Raw genomic sequence first — 12,929 nt, 5'->3', positions numbered from 1 at the left:
GATAAATAATGTTTAAATGTTTTCTGCACTTTGAATATTGCACTTTAAGGTACAACCTTTGTTTCCTACCTCAGCCTGGTTCCTACCTCAGACTGTGTTTGTGTTAGTACAGAATTATGTCTTCTGGACTTGGTTGTTAACAGTATACTGCAGTTTAGAAAGGTATCCTTGAGGGTTTTACTATTTTAAGTTGTAATTTGTTTGTAGAACCTGCCTGGTATATTTCTCCAGTATTGCTTTCTTTATGTTCCTTTTTAGTATGGACTGAAATAGAATTTGATGTGAATTGTTTCCAGGTTTGGAAAAGTATTAAAATGGAAAAACATTTGCACCTTAAGGACTACTGTCTTGTTTTTGTTTTAATAATTCCTCATTAAAAAAGACCATTCAAGCAGCAAGTTTTCCCTCATGTTTTTGAGAATATACTGTAGGGGTGAAAGCTGCAGCTGGCTACTAGTGTGGACTGAATGGGCGGCAACAAAGTGTTAAAGCAACAATGGGGAAATGCCAGTATTCTGAGGGCTGTCCCCTCAATGCTAATGTAAACCCTGGTTGGATAAGGATTTCAAAATTGGATACGAAGATGAAATCTGACGCATAGTTTGTGTTAAAACTGATAAAAAATAATTGCTGTCTGTGGTTCTATATGGGCTGTGGCAATAATTTTGAAAAATAATAGCTTGCAGCAACATTTCTCTCTCTCTCTCATTATCTCTAGCCGCTTTATCCTGTTCTACAGGGTCGCAGGCAAGCTGGAGCCTATCCCAGCTGATTACGGGCAAAAGGCGGGGTACACCCTGGACAAGTCGCCAGGTCATCACAGGGCTGACACATAGACACAGACAACCATTCACACTCACACCTACGGTCAATTTAGAGTCACCAGTTAACCTAACCTGCATGTCTTTGGACTGTGGGGGAAACCGGAGCACCCGGAGGAAACCCACGCGGACACAGGGAGAACATGCAAACTCCACACAGAAAGGCCCTCGTCGGCCACGGGGCTCGAACCCGGACCTTCTTGCTGTGAGGCGACAGCGCTAACCACTACACCACCATGCCGCCTGCAGCAACATATTGAAAAAAAATAACTATGAACTAGTTCATTTTTGGAACTGTGAACTTAGTTCAAATGTTTGAATTATGAACTATGAACTGAACTAGTTCATTTTAAAATTTGTGAACTGAACTTTGAACTAGTTAATGTAGAACGTGAACTTTCCCAACACTGGCTGACAGGGAGTTTGCATGTTCTCCCCGTGTCCGCGTGGGTTTCCTCCGGGTGCTCCGGTTTCCCCCCACAGTCCAAAGACATGCAGGTTAGGTTAACTGGTGACTCTAAATTGACCGTAGGTGTGAATGTGAGTGTGAATGGTTGTCTGTCAGCCCTGTGATGACCTGGCGACTTGTCCAGGGTGTACCCCGCCTTTCGCCCGTAGTCAGCTGGGATAGGTTACAGATAATGGATGGATAATTCACTGTCACAATATTCATGCAGCTTGCGACCAATATGATCAATAAATATTGTTAAGACATGACTGTGGGAATGAAGTGAAAATGGCAAATAACATGAAATAACTGTCCTAAATAGAAAGTATTGTATAGCCTTTGTGCTGGTATAATAGATAGATAGGAAGAAGAAATACATGAAAGAGAAAGTTACACTGTATAAGAGAAAAACTGAAATAATTCCCTAGCCGTTCAAAAAATGATCAGAGACTGGAAAAGAAAATAACAGTGAAGGGGAGCACTGTAAAGATATGTAAGGAATGGAGGTAAAGTTGAGAAAATGAGGTAATGAAAGGAAAAAAAGTCAGGAGGTACTTTTCTTGGGGTAAATTTGATCGGATCAAAAGCCAAATACAGGCGATGTGAGTGGTAAGATGGCAGCCAGATGGCTTCACTCGTCTCTGCAGGGGGGATAGGCTCTGAGCTCTCCTGAGTGAGTGTGACAGTAATGAGTGAGCGTACTTCTTCTGGGTTTCAAAGCGATTGTCAAAGCTCGTGTTTGGTACATTATCGCCACCTAGTGGAGCAGACTGTGTAGCGTCACGGTTGAACAAGTCGAGCAGCCGTGTTTACCTAATCTACTCTAATTCTCATCTTCTCATCTCATTATCTCTAGCCGCTTTATCCTGTTCTACAGGGTCGCAGGCAAGCTGGAGCCTATCCCAGCTGACTACGGGCGAAAGGCGGGGTACACCCTGGACAAGTCGCCAGGTCATCACAGGGCTGACACATAGACACAGACAACCATTCACACTCACATTCACACCTACGGTCAATTTAGAGTCACCAGTTAACCTAACCTGCATGTCTTTGGACTGTGGGGGAAACCGGAGCACCCGGAGGAAACCCACACGGACACGGGGAGAACATGCAAACTCCGCACAGAAAGGCCCTCGCCGGCCACGGGGCTCGAACCCGGACCTTCTTGCTGTGAGGCGGCAGCGCTAACCACTACACCACCGCACCGCCTACTCTAATTCTATTCCAGACAAATTAATAAAATCTATCAACCAAACAGAAGTGGACAAAGTACCCTTCATTTCTGACGTCAGAGTACAGATCCCACTGGTTAAACGTTACTCCGATACAAGCGAAAGTTGTCCAGTCAAATTTTTACTTAAGTTAAAGTACTGAAGTACTTGCTTTTAAAAATACTTAAGTATTAAAAGTACATTTTCTATCATCGCATCGTTGTATTATTGCCATAACGCTTACAAAACCCAATGCCTCTGAAGCAACCGACTGGATTATTTTGTGAATTCACAAAATAAACGCATGCTGTGCCATCATGGTGGTTTAACATTAAGCTAGCTAGTCAGTGAAACTCCACCTGACATGCTAGCAAACTCTTTTCAAACTCGAAATCATATTGGGTAGCTAACGCTACTAGAAAAGAAAGATTTCTACTTTCTGTTTATTTGGCAAGATTATGCTAAAACATATTTCTGAAAGCTCTTCAGATAAGTTAACGTTATTCATGTTAGCGTAACTCTGTTTTTACATGCTAACTAACAGTGTCCAAGTTAACTAGCTATGTGTTAACGTTAGCTGTGGACAAGGCTACGGCAACTTAGTGGGTAAATCCATAGAAAGTCATTTGACTAACCAGACTGCATAGCTATTGCGACGTTATCGCTATCTCTAAAAGCACAGACAACTTCATTACAAGCTTTCTCTTGAAATAAAGCATTTATATACCTCAATATGCTTCCGCAGGTCGGACGGCGAGTTTTTGTAGGCCGTGATGTGGTTCGTTTTAGGGAAACAAAGCAAACATTTAAAACGATCTCATCTCATTATCTGTAGCCGCTTTATCCTGTTCTACAGGGTCGCAGGCAAGCTGGAGCCTATCCCAGCTGACTATGGGCAAAAGCCATACTCGCCAGGTCATCACAGGGCTGACACATAGACACAGACAACCATTCACACTCACTTTAGAGTCACCAGTTAACCTAACCTGCATGTCTTTGGACTGCAGGGGAAACTGGAGCACCCGGAGGAAACCCACATGGACAACATGCAAACGCCGCACAGAAAGGCCCTTGCCGGCCACGAACCCGGATCTTCTTGCTGTGAGGCGACAGCGCTAACCACTACACCATCATGCTGCCTATTTAAAACGATATGAATCTTTAATCTTTTCTGTTATGTTTGTTATATTTGTCCACACCCACTTGCCGTAGTTTTAGTCTGGGAATATTGGGTAACCCGGATCTTGGTGGTGTGTAGCATGTACGATTCAGTAAAGCGGCACGTTCGAGCCTACTCCTGTCTCTCGGGTATTATTAATGTCTGAAAGTGAGTACATATGCAACAAGTGGCGACGAGGATGGGATCACTCCACGCGAGCTGATTACGTGACAGTCACCGAGGCGGTATTTCTTTTTTAACGGGGAAGGGATGCTTGATTATGTCCAGCTCTTCTTCTGAGGAGGAAATACACTGCGCTGCGGCGGGATCCGACGGCGGACACGCCAGTGTTAATTCGCGCCCAATGAGTCAAGCTGAACAGAGGGAACCAACCCCAACAATGGCTGGAGTTGTCGGTAATATCGGCCCTTTTGATGAGAATGTTGAACAATGGAGCTCGTACTCCGAACGTTTTGATTACTTTGTCCTGGCAAACGGCATTGCTAATCACAAAATTGTACCCACCTTCCTAGCCGTGATGGGACCTAAAACGTTCAACCTGTTACGTGACCTGCTTCAACCCACAAAGCCTGGGGAAAAGACATATGCGGAAATAGTCACGGTCTTGTCAGAACATTATTCACCGAAACCACTGTTAATCGCTGAAAGGTTCACATTTCATAAGCGTGACCAAGAAGAAGGAGAGTCGGTTTCTTTGTTTGTGGCAGCGCTGAGAAAACTGGCGGAACATTGTGAGTTTGGGAATGTTCTAAACAACACGTTAAGAGACAGGCTAGTGTGCGGCCTTAAAGATGAAGCAGCACAGAAAAAGTTGCTCACCACTAAAAATCTAACACTGGATAAGGTGATTAGCATTAGTCTATCCATGGAAATGGCATCAAAGGAAGCTCAACAGCTTCACGCAACCACCAAAGTGCACACAGTGAGCTCAGACAAAATGCAGGGGCCATGTTACCGTTGCGGCAGAATGGGGCACCTAGCCACGGCATGCAGATGCAAGGATATGGATTGCCGTCACTGTGGGAAACGAGGCCACAGAGCGAGTGTGTCAAAGCAAAAGAATCACGGGGAAAGTTACCAAAAATGAGGGTAATGACAAAATGTTTGCAAACAGGCAAGACTACCGGAAGGAAAAGAAAAAGAGGCCAGTCCACACAGTGAGACAAAATGAACAGTCTAGCGAGTCTGATGAAGAATCAGAGGTGAGTGTGCATTCTCTGAAAATATATAAAGTGGATGCAGATGATGAGGGTTACTGGGCAAAACCCCTGTTAGAAGGACACCCCATAAATATGCAGATTGACACTGGATCCAAAGCGTCCATCCTCTCTAAAAAGGTGTATAGGAGGCACCTACAACATTTGCCTTTGCGACCCTCAGACACCAGATTTAGCACTTACCTCGGTGAACCAGTGCCAATGGCTGGTATGACTGACGTCACCGTTCAAACCGAAAACCAAGTGAGGAAACTCCCCGTCTATGTGGCTATGGGTAATTGCCCCTCTATCTTGGGCAGAGTCTGGTTAGAGAACCTGCAACTAAACTGGCAAACCGTAAAGATGCTGTCTCCCAGCGCCAGAAAACTAGAAACTGTTTTACAGAGACACCAAGAGGTCTTCAAAAATGAGCTGGGCCTAATGAAAGACATTACTGTTAAACTGAGCCTCAAAACAGATGCGAGGCCGAAATTCTTGAAAGCTAGGCCTGTGCCCTACGCCATACGCTCGAAGGTCGATGCTGAACTGGATGCCCTGGTCGCCAGTGGCGTGCTGGAGCCAGTAGCAATTAGCGAGTGGGCAACGCCTATCGTCCCGGTGTCAAAGAGAAATGGGGATATCCGAATTTGTGGGGATTTCAAGGTGACATTGAATCCTGTACTTGCTCCAGAACAATATCCTTTGCCACACATTGATGATTTGTTTGCTGGACTCAGTCACGGACAAAAGTTTAGCAAAATAGATCTAAATCAAGCCTACTTGCAGATGGCTGTCGAAGAGGAGTCTCGAGAGCTACTCACCATAACGACACAAAAGGGCCTGTTCAGATTTTGTCAACTTCCTTTTGGAATCACATCAGCCCCTGCCCATTTCCAGCGTGCCATGGACCAGATCCTCAATGGTCTCCCTGGCATACAATGCTACCTTGATGACATCCTCTGCACAGGAGCCACCGATGAAGAACACCTGCGCAACCTCGATGCGGTCCTTCAGCGCTTGCAGGATTATGGCCTTAGAGTGCGTAAGGACAAGTGCGAATTCTTCAAGCCGTCAGTCGAATATCTGGGGCATGTTATCGATGCCAGTGGGTTGCACACTGCACCATCCAAGAGCCGTGCCATTGCAGATGCGCCGCCACCCGAAAATGTGGGTCAATTATGCTCCTTCCTGGCATTACTAAACTACTATGGCCGGTTTATACCCAACTTAGCATCCACACTGAAACCGTTGCACAGCTTGGTCTGTAAAGGAAAAGCCTGGAAATGGAATGAAGCATGTCAGCAGGCTTTTCAGCAAGCTAAGTATACACTGTTGAAGTCGGGGGTGCTCACACACTTTGACCCCTCTCTGCCCATACAACTCGCCTGTGATGCCTCTCCCTATGGAGTAGGAGCTGTCATTTCCCACATATTGCCAAATGGGGAAGAAAAACCTATTGCCTTCGCATCACGAACATTAAATAAAGCGGAGTCTAATTATGCACAGATAGAGAGAGAAGCCCTGAGCATTGTCTTTGGTGTTCGGCGTTTTCATCAATATCTGTATGGGCGGCGGTTCACCCTCCTCACTGATCACAGGCCTCTCACCACAATCCTGGGGCCACACTCCGGCATACCATCATTGGCAGCGAGCCGCATGCAGCGTTGGGCCATGCTGTTATCCGCCCATTCATACGAGATAAAATATCGCAAGGCAGACCGACACCAAAATGCGGATGGTTTATCTAGGCTTCCGTTGCCTGTTACCAAACCCGACAACAGTGTAGAGATTTTCTACTTTAGCCAGGTAGAGGGGGCACCGGTCACAGCTGTACAGGTGAAGAGGGCAACTCGCACTGACCCTGTGTTGGCGAGAGTCATGGATATGGTAACAAAGGGGCACTCCATTAGCAATATTCCAGGTTTTCAGCCTTACCTGTCAAGGAAGACGGAGCTGTCAATACAGTCGGGATGTTTGCTGTGGGGAAGGAGGGTGGTCATTCCACCAACACTACGCAAGACTGTTCTCCAACAACTGCATGCAGGCCATAGCGGAATTGTGCGCATGAAGGAATTGGCAAGGAGTTTCTTTTGGTGGCCAGGAGTGGACCGAGAGATCGAGAGTGTGGCTAAGTGTTGCCACACGTGCCAGAGGGTCCGGAACATTCCCCAGCTAGCGCCCTTACACCCCTGGGAGTTCCCAGAAGAACCATGGCAGCGAGTCCATGTAGATTTCGTGGGTCCAGTGGAAGGCCAGATGCTTCTGGTTGCAGTGGATGCCCATAGCAAATGGCCTGAGGTGGCAGTTATGAAATCCACCACAGCAGCTAAAACCATTGAGAAAATTGGGGAAATGTTCAGCCGTTTTGGATGTCCCGTGCAATTGGTCTCTGACAATGGGCCCCAGCTAGTGTCAGAAGAAATGAGCACCTTCTTGCAAGTGAACGGGGTGCAGCACATCAAATCAGCACCTTTTCATTCAGCTACTAACGGGTTAGCTGAAAGGTTTGTGCAAACCCTTAAACATGCACTGAAGACGTCTCAGGGCCAGGGGTCCTTTCATCAGCGGCTGCACCGATTTCTGTTAACTTACAGAAATACACCTCATGCTACAACTAAGTCTTCTCCAGCATCCCTGATGTTCAAGAGGGACCTGCGGTCTCACTTTGATCTGCTTAAACCTGCTGCTGTGAAAGACACTGTTCAAAAGCAACAAGAGAAACAGATACAGCAGCGCCGACAGACCAAGGTAAGGAACTTCGCACCTGGTGACTACGTGCTGGCCAGGAATTACAGTGCTGGTTCACAGTGGGTGCAGGCGACCATAGTGGCAAAGACGGGTCCGGTCTCGTACACCCTCCAGACTGCTGATGGTCGTATGTGGAAGAGGCATGTCGACCAAATCCTACTGAGTGCAGCACCAGCACCCACACAGCCCTCCATGGTTGGCAGTGGGGATCTATTGGAGGATGACGGTACTGACACCATGGCAGCCCCTGGGGGGGCTCCCGTTCCTGAGGTAGCTGTACCTGAGCTTCCGCCAGAGACGCAGGTGGGGTTGCCACCCCCATCTCCGGCAGTGGGGTCAACGTCCCAAAAGGGCGTTACACCAGGCTTTTCCCGGGAGCGCCGATATCCAGAAAGGGAGCGACGTCCACCCAAGCGAATGGACTTGTGAATTTAGTACGGCATACCCAACCATCTGGGTCAGAATAATACCCAGGGATGCCGTCACGGGGTGAGGCAGTCTACCCTCGCCCCATAGGTTCTATATTGTCTGTGAGTGTGTGTTTGTATGTATGTATATATATATATATATATATATATATATATATATATATATATATATATATATATATATATATATATATAAAAGGTTCTCATTTATGGTTCAACCCCCCTTGCTGCTGTTTACTACATTTTTCTAAAATATGATTTTGGTTTTATTTGTCATTTTTGTGTATGGGGGACTTCTATTCTAAGGGGGAAGGAAATGTTATGTTTGTTATATTTGTCCACACCCACTTGCCGTAGTTTTAGTCTGGGAATATTGGGTAACCCGGATCTTGGTGGTGTGTAGCATGTACGATTCAGTAAAGTGGCACGTTCGAGCCTACTCCTGTCTCCCGGGTATTATTAATGTCTGAAAGTGAGTACATATGCAACATTTTCAGAAAACTGAAACATGGGTTCTAGGTATAGCCATGAGTGCGTGCATTCCCCAGAAGAACCACCTCCTTCCATTCTGCCATCAACTGATCGTGTTAAATAATGCTGCTGAGAAATCATTGAACTTGATTTTATACAGTCTATGGACGTGACGTGACCCTAGTGATGACTGACCGGCCGTCTCAGTGTCACCTGCGAAAAAAACAATCACGTTTTAGAAAAGAAAACAAAAAACATCCACTTTCAAAGATGCTTCATAGTAACGAGTAATGAGGACCTTGATAGAAATGTAATGGAGTGAAAAGTACGATATTTGCCTTTCAAATGTAGTGAAGTTAAAGTTATAAGTTTCCAAAATAAATAATACTCAAGTAAAGTACAGATACTCAAAAAGTGCACTTAAGTGCAGTACTCAAGTAAACGTACTTCGTTACTGTCCACCTCTGCCCAAATTCAGATGAATTTCATTTGGAGGAACAAACCACATTATATGAAAAAAGTAATATGGTTAAAAGTTATTGATTTTGATTGCCTTAATGGAATCTTGAAAATAAACTGGCTAAAATCTTGGATCGAACTTGGCAACTCTTTTTGGTATTGTACTCCAAATCACTTATTTAATAAAATTGGAGGATTGAAATTTCTTCTTATCTCAGACTTTGACATTAATACACTTCCTGTACAGGGCCGTACCCAGGATTTTTCAAATACCGAGGTCAAACATGGCTGACAGCACCGAAGCCCCCCGGCACAACTTAAATAAATAAATAAATAAATAAATAAGGATAGATTTGGTGGAGGACACATTTATTTTAACGATTCTAAAATTGTGGCACCATAACTGTGGTGTTTTATCTGACATAAAAGTAGAAAAGTAGTGAACTCTTGAACTGAGTATACATATCTAAAGTACCAGTTACCTAAAGTATTGGCATTATTTACATTGCAGCATACACATGACAGAAAGGGTGTGAACTGCTGAATTGTAAGCTTTAGTATTACACCTTATAATAATAGTGAGTGTGTGTGAGATAGAGAGAGAGAGTTTGTGTGTTATTTGTGGGTGTCTGTATGTGTAGAGACATTCTGAGCAGTAATGTAAAGGCATCAGTCTATCTGGCTGTCTTGAATTGAAATCCATTTGCATGCATTCTCTGAAACAGAGTGTTCTCACCATTGCCTGTAATGTAAGTTTGGCTCACAACACATTTACTTTAACAATTCTAAAACTGTGCCATCAGAACTGTGGAGTTTTGTCTGACATAAAAGTCAAAACTGAACTGAGTGTATTGCTCAGCTACCTGAAGTATTGGCATTATTTACATTTCATTATCTTAAATTACATTAGAATGTAGAGCTATTAGTTCTGTGTGAAGACTATGCATTAGAGAGAGTGTGTGAGAGTGTATTATTTGTGTGTATGTGTGTGTGTGTCTGTATTTGTGTGTCTGTGTGTGTGTGTGAGTGAGTGAGAGAGAGTTATGGGCAAGGTCAAGGGGTAACGGAGTAACAAAATTGCTGTTTTTGGGCCATTACACTCAAACCAATTTGGATATGAAAATGACTTAAATACATTTTTAATAGGCCATATTAGTGCTTTTAAATGGTAAAAAGTTTTCTTTGGATTTTGACACTTTTTGGGTGAAAACCACCAAAATAGGCCCGGTAACGGAGTAACCTGAAAACTACATCTGATTTTTGCATGTTTAGTCAGATAGGGATAACATGCGGTTTCCAGCACAAGAATGTAAAAGTGGCTATTTATTCTGTTAGTATATTGAGTTATCTATCCCCAAACAAAAAATTAGGGTGAAATTGTAACCCCTCTTGAATCAGGGACACTTTTTTTTAGCCTTGCGCGGTAACGGAGTAACAAGGCAACCTGGTCACGGAGTAACAAATAATTATGATGAGTGAGGGTTTGTTTAAAATGAATAATAAGCATTGTTTTATCTTATTTTCTTTATTAAAGTAATCAAATAACTGTTTTAAAGAGCAAAAGGGCTTCATTTATCTTTTAAGTTCATTCAGGTTCACAGTTAATTCATATTCACAGTTCATCATTCACAGGGACCAAAAGTTCATTCAAGTTCGTATCAAATTAATATTCACAGTTCATCAAAAGTTCTCATTTTATAGGAAGTTGGCAAACATCTCCCTAACCAAGTTAAAGTCAGTGGCAGTAAGTTTTAAGAGACTGGTCCTTGTGGATGAGGATGGAGCTGGAGCATCAATTTCTGCCAGAACGTGATCAAGTTTAGCAGAGTCAATGTCATTTGTTGTCTTGAAACCGTTTGTTTCTTCGTCAACTTGCTCGAGGAATGAGAACACCCATTTTGACTTGTCCTTCTTATGCTCATGCAGGGCCTGTCCAATGAACCAGTAATGAGTTTTCTCCCAGTAGACAGCATACCATTTGCCAGCGACGACAAACGAAGCAGCTTCTTTTTCTTCCTCGCTGCTGGGATCAGGAACTGACTGGGATGGCACATACTCGATGATCGGAGTCTCATCTGCGATTGGTGTCTCATCTGGGATCGGAGTCTCATCTGATGGGTTGTTCTCGGGTTTGAATGTAGTGTCTTGGGTATCGATCGCAGCTTGAGGCAGGAGACAATGTGTGGACCCAACCTGCCTGGAGTAATTTGACACGGACACGACTCCATGACTTATTGTTCGAACACAGTGCACGTTGTATGTACCGGGAACTGTGATCGCCGCACCCCACAGTTTGTCCAACTCTGGCTTCATGTCATTGATTTCAGTACTGCTTACATGAAGAATAGTTGTCGATTTCAGGAGCTCCTTGGCACAAGATGCGTATTCTTCTGCATTGGTGATGTGATAACGGCGACTCTTCACACCACTAAAAACAGTTCTTTTGACAGTTCCGCCAATACCATCAACGGCTCCTTTTCCATGCGATGTTGCAAAGAAGTGCCAATGGATGCGTATGCCTTTCGATTCCAGCAAACTTGAGATGAACAAGAACATGTACTTCTGCTTGAAGTGCTGACCAGCGCCATCAGAGAAAATGTCTAGATCTGTAAGTTCACCGGGCATTGCCGCCCGCAGGTTGTCAATCAAAGTGTTCAAGAAGACGGCAGCAGTGTATTTATCGTGTGACTGGGTGTCAGATGTAATGCAGTACGACTTGGTATCTTCCATGATCCATGCGACAGCAGTGAAGATTGTCACCTGGATGTGACTCCAGTGCGCACTCTGTACCTCATCCTGCTCGATTATCGCAGCATTTTCACTAAAGTCAATCTGCATTACGGCGTGGTTGGGGCGAGGGTTCGAATAGGCCAGCACGAACTCAGCAGCCTGCTTGCTTTTGATGAAGCAGTGAATCTTGAAGGCGGGAAGCTTATCGGCAAGTAATTGCAATGCATCATTTACGGTTCCTGTTTCTTCCACTTTGGCCATCTTCCCTTCATCAGTACGAATTCACTTGAACCATTTGGCATTCTCGGACAACAGTTCATCATCATCAACCAGTTCTGCTAATGAGTCGGTGCTTATCTTCCGCTGACAAGTTTCACACTTCCCAAAAATACAGTTCTCACTGTCAATGTCACAGCACAATGTACGAAGGAGAAGTTTGTGATTGTCAGGAATGGTATTTATTCGACCGAGTCCTTGGAGTATAAGATTCACGTTTTCATGATATTGGCACACGCAAACATTGTGCGGCATATCACTTCTGAACAGCACCACATCTGGCCGAAATGATTTGAAACTTGTCAGTTTGACAGAGTCATTTGGATTTTCTTCTTTATAGAGAGCAAATGCTTCCTGAATTGTCATTAAGAGGTAGTGGCGCTGTTCTTTGACTTTTTTGCCATCTCTAACGACCGTTATGCTGTCCTTCCTGCCTGGGGCCGTCCAACTGATGTCTGACCGAAGGTAGAATTCCTGTATGCGATTTCGTATTTCATCTGGAATCTTATTAGCCGGTGGTGGTGGTGGGAGTTGTTCTGGTTCGGCAGCTTCTGGTTCCGCAGAATACTCTGCTTCAAATTGCTGGGTCAGTTTAGTAACAACCTTCCTTCGTTTGCGTGGAGATTGTGGAAGGGTATTAAGCGTACGCTTGACGGCACGATTGAGACTTGAGGGTGTACTGTATGCATTAGCTTTGTTGTTTTCTGCTTTTTTGGCAGCCCGCCACTTCCGCATCCTATCTCTTGCCTTTTCATTATCAGCATCTTTATCTTTTGCTCGGGCCAAACGTTTTCTTTCAGCATCTTTGTTTCAACACTTCTTCACCGACTCTCTCGTTGACGTTCTCTGTACTGCCTCTGCTTTTCTGCTTTGGTTAAAGCCATCTTTAACGTTCCCTCTTGGAGTCTTCACTTAGGCAGTTTATTTTGATACTGTTTACATACCTGATATTACATGAAGC

At 44.4% G+C, this 12,929-nt stretch overlaps 1 protein-coding gene across 1 annotated transcript; it reads left to right on the top strand.

The window, feature by feature from the left end:
* Positions 1–4,760: 4,760 nt before the first annotated feature.
* On the top strand, positions 4,761–8,033 carry LOC132888831 (uncharacterized protein K02A2.6-like). The gene has a single exon (XM_060924926.1). It carries the CDS (start codon positions 4,761–4,763, stop codon positions 8,031–8,033), a length of 3,273 nt encoding a protein of 1,090 aa, XP_060780909.1.
* The last annotated feature ends 4,896 nt before the right edge of the window (positions 8,034–12,929 follow it).

The sequence above is a fragment of the Neoarius graeffei genome, chromosome 7, assembly GCF_027579695.1.
Source record: "Neoarius graeffei isolate fNeoGra1 chromosome 7, fNeoGra1.pri, whole genome shotgun sequence".
Taxonomy (NCBI): Eukaryota; Metazoa; Chordata; class Actinopteri; order Siluriformes; family Ariidae; genus Neoarius; species Neoarius graeffei.
This window is presented reverse-complemented; position numbering and strand designations above follow the sequence as displayed.